Source organism: Oreochromis niloticus, linkage group LG3, assembly GCF_001858045.2.
Source record: "Oreochromis niloticus isolate F11D_XX linkage group LG3, O_niloticus_UMD_NMBU, whole genome shotgun sequence".
Lineage (NCBI taxonomy): Eukaryota > Metazoa > Chordata > Actinopteri > Cichliformes > Cichlidae > Oreochromis > Oreochromis niloticus.
The window spans coordinates 66,140,230-66,154,206 of record NC_031967.2 but is presented as its reverse complement, the minus strand read 5'-3'; the positions used below and the strand labels follow the sequence as shown (position 1 = coordinate 66,154,206).

The following is a 13,977-nucleotide window of genomic DNA, read 5'->3' as shown; positions in this document are numbered from 1 at the left end:
ATGTTTTTGATAGCTGATGGTATTTGCATGTACCAATGTGCTGCTTTTTCGGTTTTTTCATCCACCCTGCTTCGCATCTCCTCCAGTTTCTGGACCTTCTCTGTGTCTCCTTTCTCCTTCATCTTCTCAATCAGAAAGTCCAAGTGGACAATAGTGGACAATGAATCAGCTTTCAGAGCGATCTGCTCCAGTCTGACTACATGTTGGTAGGACTCATCCAGGAACTGAGACCTCTCGGCTGTCAGCTGTTTCATTTCATTTTCAAGGTTTTCTAACAGGGTACACTTCTCCTCACTTTCTTTTTGATGCTTTTCATATTTCTGCTCCTTTTCTTTTTTGCTCTGTGATAAAACAGCTACTGTTTTCATTGTTTCATTCACTTCTTCTGTAAGAGTTTTTAACTGTCTGGCTTTCATCTCACGTTCTGACACATTCTTTTCATACTGCTTTTTCATTTCTTCATCAGTCTTCGTTACTCTCCTTGTCTTGGTCTCATATCTCTACTTTTCTTTCACATGATCTGATGCAGGACACTTGTTGGTACAAACAGTGCAGAGACCTCTTTTCATGACCTCACAGTGTTTAGGTTTCCAGGCCATTGTGCATCCAGGATAGTGACAGTTCTCCTCACAGGCTGTACAGCAGACAGCTGCTGCATAAAAAAACAACAATCTCATCCCACCATCAATGGGGTCTTTCACTTTGTAGGGCTTATCAACTTCTACAGTGAACTTCTCATTCCTCTTCATCTTTTCTTCATGTTCCTTTATACTTTGTTGCATTTTTAGAGCTTCTTCACGTTTCTGTTCTCCTTGGCTCTTCAGAGTTTCATGGATTTTTTTAGCTTCTTCAAGCTTTTTCTTTTCTTCTCTTTGTTTTTCTTCATGTTTCTTCAGAGCTTCTTGAATCTGTCTGATTTCTGTCTGTTTCAGTTGAATATACTTGATTCTGTCTTGCAGGTTTTGGATGCAGGCTTTCAGTCTGATTCTTTCATTTAACACTTCAACTGTTGTCATCAGTTTTTGAGGATTCGATTTTCCCAAGAAGTCTGTCAACTGATTCATGTTTTCCTGTGTAAGTTCCCATGAATGCTTTGAAGACGTATTTTCTTCTGTTTGGTCTTCATACTGTGAGTTATTAAACAGGAAGTGAACAGGCTCAGTCTTCTCATTTTTGGCACATTTAATTGCTGCAACTTTAAGAGCTTCAAGAACATTTTCAGGTCTGCTTCCATCTGAGTGTGTGATCAGAGCTACAATGTTTTTCTCCATGTTTTTTCCAAACAGAGACATCACTGAATCGAAGACATACATTAGTCGGTCACTCAGTCGATTATCACTCGCCTTCATGACCAAACCCACTGCACTAATAGTTGGGTTGCGGTCACGTGGTTCTGATGACGTGCGGAGGCAGCGCGATTTTTGAGTGGAGGGCGGAAGTAAACATGGAGGACACTGTGGAGAGTCAGGAGAGCAGCTATTGTGCAACTTTAGACCCCGTTTCTCGGGAGAGATATAAACAGATAGTTAAAAAATATATCGGACGTGATCCGTATTCTTTGAAAATGTCCGAATACACCACAGAAGTAAAGGATTTGCCTACTATCGAGGCTGTGGATATCACCAACTACTTGGTCCTCCAGACTTCTTACTACACTAGGCAGCAAATGAAAGCTTTCAAGAGTCTGGAGGCGTACAATTTTTTTGTCAGCGGGTGGGTCCACAACCTTGGAACAAAACGTCTCCGTGATGGATACAGTTTGGTGTTTGCAAGGGTGAGTGTTTGTTCTTATATTGCTTTATCTTAAACACGCTAACAGTTAGCGGTAGCGGCTTTAACGTCAACAAACATGCCACATCCTTAGGACTTCGTTAGAGTGACAGTTGTTTGTTTCAAGGTAAACCATTCCCAGAGGTCTAACGAGACACCTCTGAAGACTTGGGTAATTGCAAAGGAGGATGGAGAAGTGATTGCAGCTCATTGCAATTGTATGGCAGGGTTAGTAGCCTAATTAAGTAGGATGTTATTGCAATGAGAACACACACATACACACACACACACACACACACACATATACGCATAGGGCACTGCTAGCATTTTGCAGGTGTACTTCAGTAGTAGTGGGGAGAGAGTGTTTTCTTTTAGCTAAGAATTCATCAGCTAAGAATTTGTGTGATTGCCTTAGATCCCTCATGACACTCAGATGCATTTTTCAGATAGAGGGTAGAACTATTCAGTCATGTCATCACCTAGATAATGATTTCTCTATAGGCTGTTGAGAAAGAGTTAATGAATAAACATGTTACTTCAAATAAAGTGCCATTGCACATTAGTATTAGTAAGCTATGCATCATCAAAATGTACTGTAAATATTGCATTTCATGTTAAAAAGATTATGTGCTCTATTTCCAGACTATCAGAATCATGCTCGCACGTTGGAGCTGTTCTTTTTGCAGTTGAAGCTGGGGTGAAAATGAGAGCGACATGCACATCAGAGCAGTGCAAGTGGCTGATGCCATCTCATGTTAAAAAGGTAAGCCAAAAAGCAAAATGAAGGATAAAGAATGTTATATTGGGACTTCATGTGACAGTAGGATAAAATATCTTCCCCTATACTGCTACCTTGTCGTGGTGGGGAAGCTTGAGTGCCTCAATGACCCTGTAGGCTATACCGGCGGGGGCTTCAAGCTCCTGGTAGATCTAATCAAGCCGGGCAGGTTGCAGGTGAGGGGTCAGACAAAAGGCAGTACTTTAATAAATGAAGAGTTCTATTCCAAAACGCTATAACAGCATTTAAAAGCCATTTCCTTTTTCATGACTAACATAACCATGACTGCAGAACCGTATACTGTATATCACACCCTTCTCATGCATGCCTCAACACCCTAGCACTTGTTTTCTGCGCACACACACACCTGACTGCAGCACTTTATATATTCACATTTCTCATGCATTCCTCAATACTCACAACTCCTCACACCACATTTTCATCAACATGGAACTGCTTACTTTCCACTCCTTTTATACCCAGCACATGGCACCTCCATCCCCACCCAACATACACACACACACTTCACTGCCAACCAACCACTATACCCAGCCTAAAACACACATACTCACTCCACTGCCATCACTGTTCAATTTCGAATATTTTTGGAAATGAATATATAGCGTTTTGGAAAAGAGCTTTTTAAATTTTAATGATCTTCTTTGGCTTAATTTTTCCAGATTCCTGCTTGCCCAGTAACTCTGATTGACTTCTCTTCAGCAAAGTCAAAAAAACGAAAGCTTGAGTGTTCCATTGATGGCTGCACAAGTACACAAAAGGTTGGGAAATCACTTCCATGCCCAAGAGTGCAGAGAGATTCAGAGACATACTGTAGGTTTTTTGAGAGTTTAAGCAAAAACTGTCCAAGGAGTGCAGCACTGATGTCTAGGGAACCTTACCACAAAGAATTTGTCCCCCAGTCTAGCATGCTTCCTAAAACTGTGCCTGAGTACAGAACACCAGAGACACTGCAGCTCCCCCCCAAAGACCTTGAAGAGCTATGCCTGGACTTCCAGCTTGAAGAGCTCACCCTGTCCCAAGTCCAGGCTGTAGAGAGGGCGACTCGAACTCAGAGTGCAAGCAGTATTTGGTTTAGGCAAAGAGCTGGACGCGTAACTGCCTCTAAGCTGAAACAAGTTCTTAAGACCAACCCCCAGCAACCATCAAAGAGCTTGATCAAGGCCATATGCTATCCAGAGGCATATAGGTTCACCACAGCTGCTACAAGGTATTTAGGGTTTGATGTAGGGTAAGGCAGAGTTAAGATTTGGGGTATGAAACTGTCCATAACTGTAACTAAAAAAGTGTTATGAAGATGGAGGTTAGTTATAGGCTTATACGGCTAGGGTTATACAGGGTAAGAACTAAGTATAGTTTAGGGTAATGGCATATTGTATAATACATCACTTTACTGTTTTACACATCCAATACTAAGTAATAATTTCCTTTTCATGTTTGGCATGTGTACTGTTTATAGTTATGGATGCAAACATGAAGCACAAGCCAGAGGAGCATATGAGAAGCTTATGAGCCAGGAGCATGCAGGCTTCTCATGTATGGACAGCGGTCTCTGGCTGAACCCCAAGTGGCCATACATGGGTCCTCCCCTGATGGGATAGTCACTTGTGACTGTCATGGAACTGGCATCTGCGAGATTAAGGTATTGACTCTGTTGTAGTCAAGGCCATAGGTGTGACATCTTTCCATAAGAATCAGTGAACTGAGTAAAAATGCAGGAAATACCTTTTCTAATTTCTAATCTATTGTTCAATTAAGATAAGATGAGGCTTTATTGTCTGTCTCAAATAGACATTTGTTTTGGGCAATGAGAGATTATGATAACACAGACCACACCCATCATCTTTGCTTCTTCACTGTTTCATCAGATAAATCTTGATTGTTGTTCTCATCACTGTGATTTTAGTGCCCACACTCTCAGAAAGATGCGGTCAACCTGCGCATGCGTGCTGGGGAGAAGGGCTTCTGCCTCATCAGTGACGGGGATAATGTCACACTGGACCCAACTCATGACTACTATTACCAAATTCAGGCACAGCTTCACATTGCAAATGCAAAGTACTGTGACTTTGTTGTGTGGAACCGCAATGACATATTTGTTGAAAGGATTTTGCCTGACCTTGATTTTTGGGATGATGCGATTCCTAAAGTTGAGTGTTTTTTTAGAAACAGTATACTCCCAGAAATACTGGGACAGCAAGTTACAAACATACATGTGTAATGTGATAAAAGGACGACAACATAATGACATTTTGAATATTGTTATGACCTGATGGTAGTCATTATGAGTTCTGGCTATTGTATTTGCTCTGACGTAGCATTAGAGCACAAATTGTCATTTAATTTTATTGTACATTTAATTGTGTCATTTAAGTGTTGTGTAACACTACACAATGATTAAATGCTATTGAGGCAGCATAATAATACATTGGTGGTTTATTTACAAGATTAGACTTTTAAACAAATAAACAAAATAGATTGCAATCCATCTCACAGTATAATACTGTACAAACTGCCAGCACAATATGACAGTTGGAGAAAAATATTTCATTTGAAAACATTTACAGACTAATCAGGAGTCAGGACTTAGGTACTACTATTACTCTACCCTGTTCTACTTATCACCAGAGCCAAGCAGCAGATACTGGACACTACTCTTCCTCTCCACCCCCTTCTGTGAGCCGTGACAGTGACAAGACATTTAATTTTTTTTAACTGATTGATTACCACCCACCCCCCTTACTCCAGTGGGACAACAGACTCGGAGAGATTTGATAAGGCACAACAAATTACCCCAATCTTGTCGATCAATGCATGTGTCTCACCTGGCTTTGTGGACATGTTCTCTATTGGCATAGCCCTGCTCTGCAGAATGTGATATTTCCTCCTGACTAAACCTATGACTTGCTCAACATGGATACGCAAATTGGCTATTTTCCTTGTCTCTGCCACTTCATAGGCTGACAGCTGTTTTCTCCCTTTAGTGAATGCCGGTGTCTGTAGTGAAGCACAGTAAAACCCCACATTATCGCCAATATTGAACCCACGATCTGCAAGGACAATATCTCCAGGTAACAAGTTCTTTAGGAGGCCACTCTCTATTGTGATCTGCTTATCGCTAACTCTCCCTCCCCAGGCAGAAGATATGTAAGTGACGTAGCCTTGGGGGGCAACACCAATCAAAAATTTTACAGTGTGATGGTGCTTGTAGTTGGACCAAGTTTGAGCTTGTGCAAGAAGATTAGATGGTCTCTCAATAAAGACTTCAAAGCAATCAACAATCACAGCCACTTTACATCCAAATGCCTGTCTGAAACTCAGTGGCATCGTAGCTTGAAGAACATGTCGCTCTGGCCACTCAATTAGGAACTCTAACCTTTTATGAAGTATGTCAATTACTTTATGCCAAACTCTAGAAGCAGTGGACAGAGAAATATTGAACCTGAAAGCTAAATCTTTCAGGGGCAGATTTAGTCTCAGCCTCAGCAAAACTAGTATGAATTGTTCAAATTTGGACAACAAAGACATAGGTCCCGAGGTGATATAGGGCTCGCACAGTTCAAAAATCTGAATTAAAACTAAGAAGTTGGGGAGCCCTGTGTAGAACTTTGTCTTGTCTTCATTTTTTTCAAAAGCCTCCTGGCTGAACTGTGTGTCCAGAGCCTTGCTCCGAAGATCAACCAGCTCTGCTGTGTTCTGTCTCAAAACATCCTCCATCTTCTCGATGTCATCCATCGTCAGCTCTGTCTGGCATCCAGCAGCCGCACAGCCTGCAATATAACAGTGGGGGAGCATAATCAGCATAATAGAGGCAACCTCAATTTTTACTCATTTTCACTGTAGGAGTTTTTTAGTGGGCTATTAGAATCTGGTGTAATGTGTTTAATTCACTATGTTAATTTAATGTAATTATTTTTTTTAATCAACAAAAAAACATGTTGCGTCTAAACAAAAAATATATTTATATGTTTCTCACCACAGAAACCTTACATTACGGATATCTTTACTTATCTGTGAAAGGAGACTGTCTGGAATCTGGCAATATAAGAACCATAGCAGTGTACAAAAACCTGTGGTGTGTGCCTGACGGTAATAAGTGCCACTTTTTCTTTTTTTCTGAATAAAATGGTATGGATTTACTCTGTGATTAAAAAATCACAAACATGTAATATGTAACTTGGACCATAATCATTACAGATAATGGCATCTTTTTCTCTTTGACATGATTCTTGTTTGTTTTACATCTCAGCACAATATCTTACCTGGATAAGTGAATGTCTCATTCACACTGAAGTCTTCTGGTTGTGGATTCTCAGCTGGAAGCTGCAGTTCGGGGTTCTCCACTGTCACTAGGCTCAAATCCGGGCTCTCAGCCGTCTGTTGCATATCCAAAATCGCCTCTGCACATCGATGCTGTTCTGCCTTAAGCTTCATTCTTTTCTCTCGTTTGAGAACTGATTCCGATCTGGGTTTTCGTTCGTAGCCGAGATTGACCGTCGGAGCCCAGTCCTCCGACTCTTCGTCATCCAAAGCACTTGGGCAGCCTATAGTCCCAATCAAGTCAATATTAGACTACTAACTTAAAAGCACTAAGTAAACGAGAATTTAACGACAACCTAATGCTAATAAGTTCGTTTGCAAACATAACATTATGGTGTGATATACAGTATACGGTTCTGCAGTCATGGTTATGTTAGTCATGAAAAAGGAAATGGCTTTTAAATGCTGTTATAGCGTTTTGGAATAGAACTCTTCATTTATTAAAGTACTGCCTTTTGTCTGACCCCTCACCTGCAACCTGCCCGGCTTGATTAGATCTACCAGGAGCTTGAAGCCCCCGCCGGTATAGCCTACAGGGTCATTGAGGCACTCAAGCTTCCCCACCACGACAAGGTAGCAGTATAGTGGTCGCTGCAGACACGGGCATTGGCAGACTCTGCTCCTCCCGACTGTAAACGTAAATTTAAAATCCATTTTTTCCTACGTTTTTCGGTTAGAATTTTCCATTTTTCTCCTCTTCGTTGGGCTATTTTTGGTACCCTAAAATACCGTTTATCGGTTTCTCTGGTCGACCTACTGGAGCATCCGTAAACACAACAGGACATAGGCATTTTGCGTACTGTCTGTCTGTGATTTTGCGCTTATCTTTTTCACTTCCGACCGCCAGTCAAATTTCGCGCTTTACGTCGACGTCACGTCTACGTCAAATGAAACCTAGCTATTTCACGGACTCCATCATGTGATCCAAACAAGTCCAACAATCTGTGACTGATGATGTCATCATGTCCGATCCCTCTGGTGTCTCCATATCCAGGAGTATCGATGATGGTCAGAGAGTAGGGCAGAGTTTTGTCTTCAAAACCAAAGATCTCGTACACGATCACATCTGATGTCTGAGTTTCTGTCTGACTTCTGTCCTCCTCCTCTATGATCTGAAACCAGACTTCATCCTCCCACTTCACTCCCATGGAGTAGTTGAGCAGAGCGTTGATCAGAGTAGATTTTCCTGCTCTTGTTTCTCCCACAAGTAAGATGGTTTTATTTGTCTTCCCTGGATTTTTTTCTCCAACAGTCATTCTCGTCAGAGTTCCAAACTTCTGTTTCTTTGGTCTCAGCTGGTAGACAGCAGGAGGTCCTGAACTGATCAGCACACTTGTGGAGATGATGTCTTTCAGTGAGATATTACTTGTCCTGGAGAAAAAGGAGAGTTTCAATCAGAGGGCAGAGTGAGTACAGAACTCTTTATGAGTACTGATATCTGTAGTGATGCAGCTGCTGTACAGCTCAGACTTTTTACAAACACTGTGACGTTATAAATGAAATAAACCTGCAGACGCAAACATGTATGTGGTGACAAAAACTGAACATTTATGTGATCAAAATGCAGAAATTAGATGAGGTCATTTTCTCCGTCTGTTAGAAATCAATAATTAATTAATTTTAGGTCACAACTTTGTTTCACAGGAAACTGAGTCAGAGATCAATCAGCTTCACTGGGCCATCTGACCTCAGGAAATCACATGACAGTGTGGAGCCAGGTTTCACAATGAGCTCACCCGAAACCCTGGCTGATTGTGACCCACACCCGCTTTCACACCTTGGCTCATGTGATTAGAGGATCATCAGGGGGTCCTTTGTCCCTCCTTGGGGGGATACTCCCACTGGGTTTAAATCTGGGACTCTCGGCCATTTGACCTTTGAACTGAAGAAGCTTCTCGGATGAGAGGTGAAACGTCTTCAAGCAACTTAAAGAAGTCCAGACGCTTTTCTTTTCCAAGCTCCTTAGACTACGATGACCTGCATGACTGAGAACCTTCACAGACACAATATATTTAATATAAATTCAGAATGCAGAGTTTTCCAAATTATTTACTACTGCTTATATTAAATTTAAAATTGTAAGACTACATATGAAATATTGAAGCCAAGACATTTTATTGTTTTCTGAAGACAGGTGCTTTGGGTTGCATCCAATTATGGATGATAAGGACTTACACATGCTTTAGAGTCAGTCTCTGCTGACTCGTGTTAGTAACTAATGAAACACTTTATTCTGGGAAGACTTTTAGTAGCGTGCTATTATTCCGGACTTTCAACAGTGCTAACCACCGTGCCACCGTGCTGCCCTATCATATCATATAATATAATATAATTGTAGAACTTTACACAAATTTAAAAGTGCTGTGATTTGGAGATGTGTCACTCTCTGAAGATTCTTTTACCCTGAGCTCAGGCTGCCACAGACGATTATTTTGATGGTCAACTAGTCACAGATTATTTTTGCGATTAGTTGACTAATCAGATCATGCATCCATTGGATATAAAATGTATAGCTTATCATCCGAGCATGCATTTGCTCTCATTTAACTATCATTAGGTTACAGCTTAAAGTGTTTCAGGTATGTGCTAACTAAATAGAAAGACAAGATGATAGTTTATTAAACTATTAATGAAATTTGCAGATTGTCTCAGTAAAGTCATAAACTCAGCCGTCTGCTCCTTGCTATCTGAAGTATAACACGACACTCGAGTAAATTCTCAACCATATCACATTTGAGTTTAATCAGTTTTCTGTTTGACGTTTATTCAGCTGTGTAAAAACTATAACTTTAATTATAACCGATTTACTCACAATAAACAAACAACAAATAAAATACTGATAAAAAATACTGATAAAAGCCAAACAATAACATTTTTAAGTTATCTAAGTGACTTATATATCATGTTATACCTGATTAGCGAAAGACCGCGGTGGGTTTGAAAATGATGTGCCGGGAGTTCGCTGTTCTCGCCCCGGCTAGCTATCGAGCTGGTGGGTAAAAGACGTCTCTGAAAACGTTGGAGCACGTTTACAAATATTTGATGTCTTGATAAACCGAGCAGATATTTCAAGTTTAAACAGCTACATTCTCGCCTGAAAATATGTTAAAAGTTTATTTTGTGACCCAGAAAGAATAATTAGAGTGACATTAAAACTAAGTAGCTGCTGCCATTGTTGGAAACTGGAATTGGCTGGGTAATGGTATGAATTCACAATTTGTCTTTCGGGATCTTACAAAGCTTTAAACGACGCAACAACTATTAAATTAGTCGTCGATGATTTTGATAGTTGATGTAATCGTGACTAGTAGACTAATCGTAGCAGCCCTACTCACAAGCTCATGTTTTTAACCTGTGCAACACTGGTAACTATCTCTTTTAGTAGCTGGTAATGGTGTTTGGGCTGATGCAAAGCAGAGTCAGTAAAACTGACTACAGTAAATTCTTGATGACTTGTGCAAGTACATTCATACTAACTACAGTATTCCTATAGGTCAAACTATAGAATGACACATAACGTTTCAGTTTTTGTGGACTTGCTACATCGTAGATCTATCAGTAAATTTATATTGCAGGAATTTTGTTATGTCGCAGGATTCTGTGGCCTACAACCAATGTTCCCTCTAAGCTGCGCACGTGCGCAATTGCGCACTGCTGGCACGGTCTCTGCGCACAGAAAATCTGTGTTGCGCACAAAAAAAATCTAACCTGAATTGAAATTAAAATAAATACTTTAACAATTCTGTTTTGCAGTGTTAGTCAGTGAGTGACTGGCTGCTCCCATATGGGATTAGAACGATGCCACCTTATCCCATAGTCCAGCCAATGATGTGATTCACATTCGTATATACGCAGCTAATCACTGTGGTTGACAGGCTATGACAGCGTCCTTATGTGCCGACACCGGTGTTTTAGCTAGCAAAGCGGCGTGGCTGATGTGGAGTGAAGCCACATTAATGACAACGTGTACAACCATTGGAGATGTGAGCAGGACAGACGGAACAACTGACGGAAAAAGTGTGGACTTTATACCAGTTTTTAAATTGTGTTGATCGGCCACGTAAAACCAGAGTTATGATAAAAATATCTGCAATGTTTGGTTTTCTTCCTGAATACTGTCGTTGTTTATATTTACTGCAGGAAGAAACGGTAAAAACTGCATTTTATAAGGAAAAAGGCTCGAAAGCCTGTGAGCAAAAACGAACCCCCACCCCCCTCTCCCTTTCCTATTCGTCCAAAAAAGTACCATGTCAAACAATCAAAAAATGATATGGCAACGTGGCATCTAGTTGTTAAGAAACGGGGGGAAGTTTTAGGAGTGACGGCGGTGTTTTGAGATGTGAGCGATTTGAGACGTTTAGCGCAAATCTTGTGTAGTTAGTGTGTAGTGCAGTCAATAGTTTTGTTGTGTGTGTCAGAACAAGGGCGACTGCTGAATGTTACAAGTGTTACAGCAGTGATACATCTCCTGTTGTCAGGCCTGCAGGTATCAGGCTGTTGTTCTCCTTTATCTCATAGTGGACAGAAATTATTTTTTGGAGTGGCACAAATAATTTGTGTGGCATCAGATTTGATGCAGAACAGCTGATTGTTCTGTAAATAGTTTGAAATGTTTATTTAAAACGGCCTTGGCTGCATTTAAAAAAAATAGCTGCAAAAAAACTTTGTTTGCCAAACTGAGTTACTTTTTTGAGGAGTAACTATATAATTAATTGCCCAACATTGGTCATTATATACTATATTTTGCAGACATAAAGTTACAGGACTCTCTCCCAGACCACAGACTCATACTCATAATACAAGTCAGAGCTTTATAAAAAAGAAAAAAGAAAGTTGTGTTTTCAAATATGGAGTTCAAGTTATTTTTACTTCCAATAGTGTTAACATACTACACAGGCCAATGGCTAGATTTTTTTACATTTTCATTGTAAATGGGCTAAAGCAGTTTAAAAGTAGTCTAACATAAATGTAAACACTGTAATTTGATTATCTTAATAAACCATGTAACTTGGATGGATTCGATGCTGGCGCGACCACAGTGCACACGTCTGATGTCGCTCACAGTGGTCCAAGGGATCGCTCAGGGAGTTTGTGTGTTCGCTCAGACACATGAAAAATTAGAGGGAACATTGCCTACAAGTAATTTTCATTTTTTTTAGTTTAATTATTTCTCCAGTAAAATAAGCATTTTCTAGCCTAAAAAATTTATAACATGGAGTGTTAAGCAGCAGGAATGATAATTGGCACATGCAAAAAGAGCCAGATGAGGTGGTTCGGCTATCTGACAAGGATGCCTCCTGGGCCCTGAGGTGTTCCAGGCATGTCCCACTGGGACAAGTCCCTGGGCCACACCCATGAAATGCTGGAGAGATTATATCTCTCGGCTGGCCAGGGAACACCTTAGTGGCTGGGGAGAGGGAGGTCTGGGCTTCTCTGCTTGGGCTGCTGCACCGGATAAGCAGAAGAAGATGGATGGATGGGTTATAATAGCATTTGTATAAGAGCACGTGGAAGGTGTAAAGAATGTGGGGAAATTTTTTATGGCTTAAATATATAAGAACATTAACATTATTTATAATAAAATTAACTCTAACCATTAAATATGGTTTCTATTTTGTGGATTTTATAAAACCATTCCATTGTAGTAACACCTCTGAATGAGTCCTAACTAGGGCTGGGCCATATCATACCGTTCATGATAATACCGGTAGAATGTCGGGCAACAATAAGAAAATGAAATGTCGCGATAGATTATGGGTAAAACGCGCATGGGCAGTGCCTTTGTTTTCATATGCACATGGCGGAAAGCGTGTGCCAGCGACGGAGAATGAGAAGAGCGAAAGTTGATCGTTAAATGAAACGGATGAACCAGAATTGGTTTGTAAAAATGCTGCAACTTCAGTGGTGTGGAACTGGTTTAGCTTTCATCCGTCAGATACACAACAAAGCACTATTTTTAGTAGCGCATGCTAGCAGGCCGTCGTTATTACCGTGTTTTTTGGAAAATACGGCACACTTAAAATCAATCCTTTGATTTTTCTGAAAATCGACAGTGCCCCTTATAATCCCGTGTGCCTTATGTATGAATTCTGGTTGTGCTTACTGACCTCGAAACGATTTTATGCTCGAAAATCTCAAAAATCTGTCAAATGTTTTAGTCCGACTTTACTAAGCTACGAAGCCGCACCGCTTGATGTACTGTCGGAGCATTACGGCTATCATAGGCAAGAGCCTCGCGGAGTGATACGTACTGTGCTTCAACATAATATTACTGTATTGTGTGTGTATAACCTCTTTTTATGTTTTGTGGATATTATACATGGTTATGCTGAGGATATGTTGGCCAGTTTCCACTGGAAATGCCTTTTTTTTAAACTGTCAGCAAGGAATTAGCATTTGCACTGTTAAATTTTTATATAACTTTAATGCACATAAAAAACAGCTGCTTATCTCAAACACAGACCTGTGGAAGAGAACCAGCCAGAACCCGGTCCGTCAAGACATCAAGAAGACAAAATGGGGCTGGATAGGCCACACACTTCGAAAACCACTCGACAACATCACAAGGCAAGCGCTGGACTGGAACCCACAAGGGAAAAGGAAAATGGGGAGACCCAAACAGACGTGGAGAAGATCTGTCGAGAGCGAAGTGAAGGCCGCCGGATGTGACGTGGACCCAGCTAAAGAGAACAGCCCAGAACAGAGTCCGTTGGCATGGTGTTGTTGCGGACCTATGCTTCCCCTAGGAGTCAACAGGAAATTGATTGAAGCTTACACATTAGTTTTTGACTGCAAGTGAAAATGTTTTTTTTCTTTCCAAATAAATCTGTCACTGAACTAACACAGCCAATCCCTCAACATGTTTGTACTCTCTTCCCAGATAGCAAGGAGACATTGAACAGATGTTGATTTTCCAACTGAACTATCAGAATCGTCAGGATTGAAATGTCAACACAAAACCAATGTTGAAACAACATTGAAATACTGATGAAACCTGATACTGACATTGAAATAACATTGATTCACTGTTGTTCTGTCATCGTTGATTGTTGATCTATTTATAGTTGAAAAGGTGACAACAATCACGTTGA

General features: G+C 40.6%; 3 protein-coding genes across 3 annotated transcripts; all 3 read right to left on the bottom strand.

The window, feature by feature from the left end:
• Positions 1-340: 340 nt before the first annotated feature.
• On the bottom strand, positions 341-1,364 carry LOC112841718 (golgin subfamily A member 6-like protein 22). The gene has a single exon (XM_025905816.1). The coding sequence runs from the start codon at positions 1,347-1,349 to the stop codon at positions 501-503; it is 849 nt and encodes a 282-aa protein (XP_025761601.1). The 5' UTR covers positions 1,350-1,364; the 3' UTR covers positions 341-500.
• A 3,774-nt stretch (positions 1,365-5,138) lies between these two features.
• Positions 5,139-7,035, bottom strand: LOC109199410 (uncharacterized). Its single transcript, XM_025905782.1, has 2 exons — positions 6,829-7,035; positions 5,139-6,336 (listed from the first exon to the last, which is right to left on the bottom strand). Exons 1-2 carry the CDS (start codon positions 6,998-7,000, stop codon positions 5,306-5,308), a joined length of 1,203 nt encoding a protein of 400 aa, XP_025761567.1. The 5' UTR covers positions 7,001-7,035; the 3' UTR covers positions 5,139-5,305.
• Positions 7,036-7,764: 729 nt separating this feature from the next.
• LOC112841694 (septin-2-like) lies at positions 7,765-11,953 on the bottom strand. Its single transcript, XM_025905199.1, has 2 exons — positions 11,949-11,953; positions 7,765-8,257 (listed from the first exon to the last, which is right to left on the bottom strand). The coding sequence occupies exon 2, from the start codon at positions 8,140-8,142 to the stop codon at positions 7,765-7,767; it is 378 nt and encodes a 125-aa protein (XP_025760984.1). The 5' UTR covers positions 8,143-8,257; positions 11,949-11,953.
• Positions 11,954-13,977: the final 2,024 nt, after the last annotated feature.

Bases quoted from the DNA above. Each gene is read 5' to 3' on its own strand.
- LOC112841718 (XM_025905816.1), bottom strand. From the start codon at position 1,349: ATGAAGGCGAGTGATAATCGACTGAGTGACCGACTAATGTATGTCTTC.
- LOC109199410 (XM_025905782.1), bottom strand. From the start codon at position 7,000: ATGAAGCTTAAGGCAGAACAGCATCGATGTGCAGAGGCGATTTTGGAT. The intron at 6,337-6,828 runs GTAAGATATTGT...GTTATATTGCAG, and splicing joins TGAGACATTCACTTATCCAG to GCTGTGCGGCTGCTGGATGC.
- LOC112841694 (XM_025905199.1), bottom strand. From the start codon at position 8,142: ATGACTGTTGGAGAAAAAAATCCAGGGAAGACAAATAAAACCATCTTA.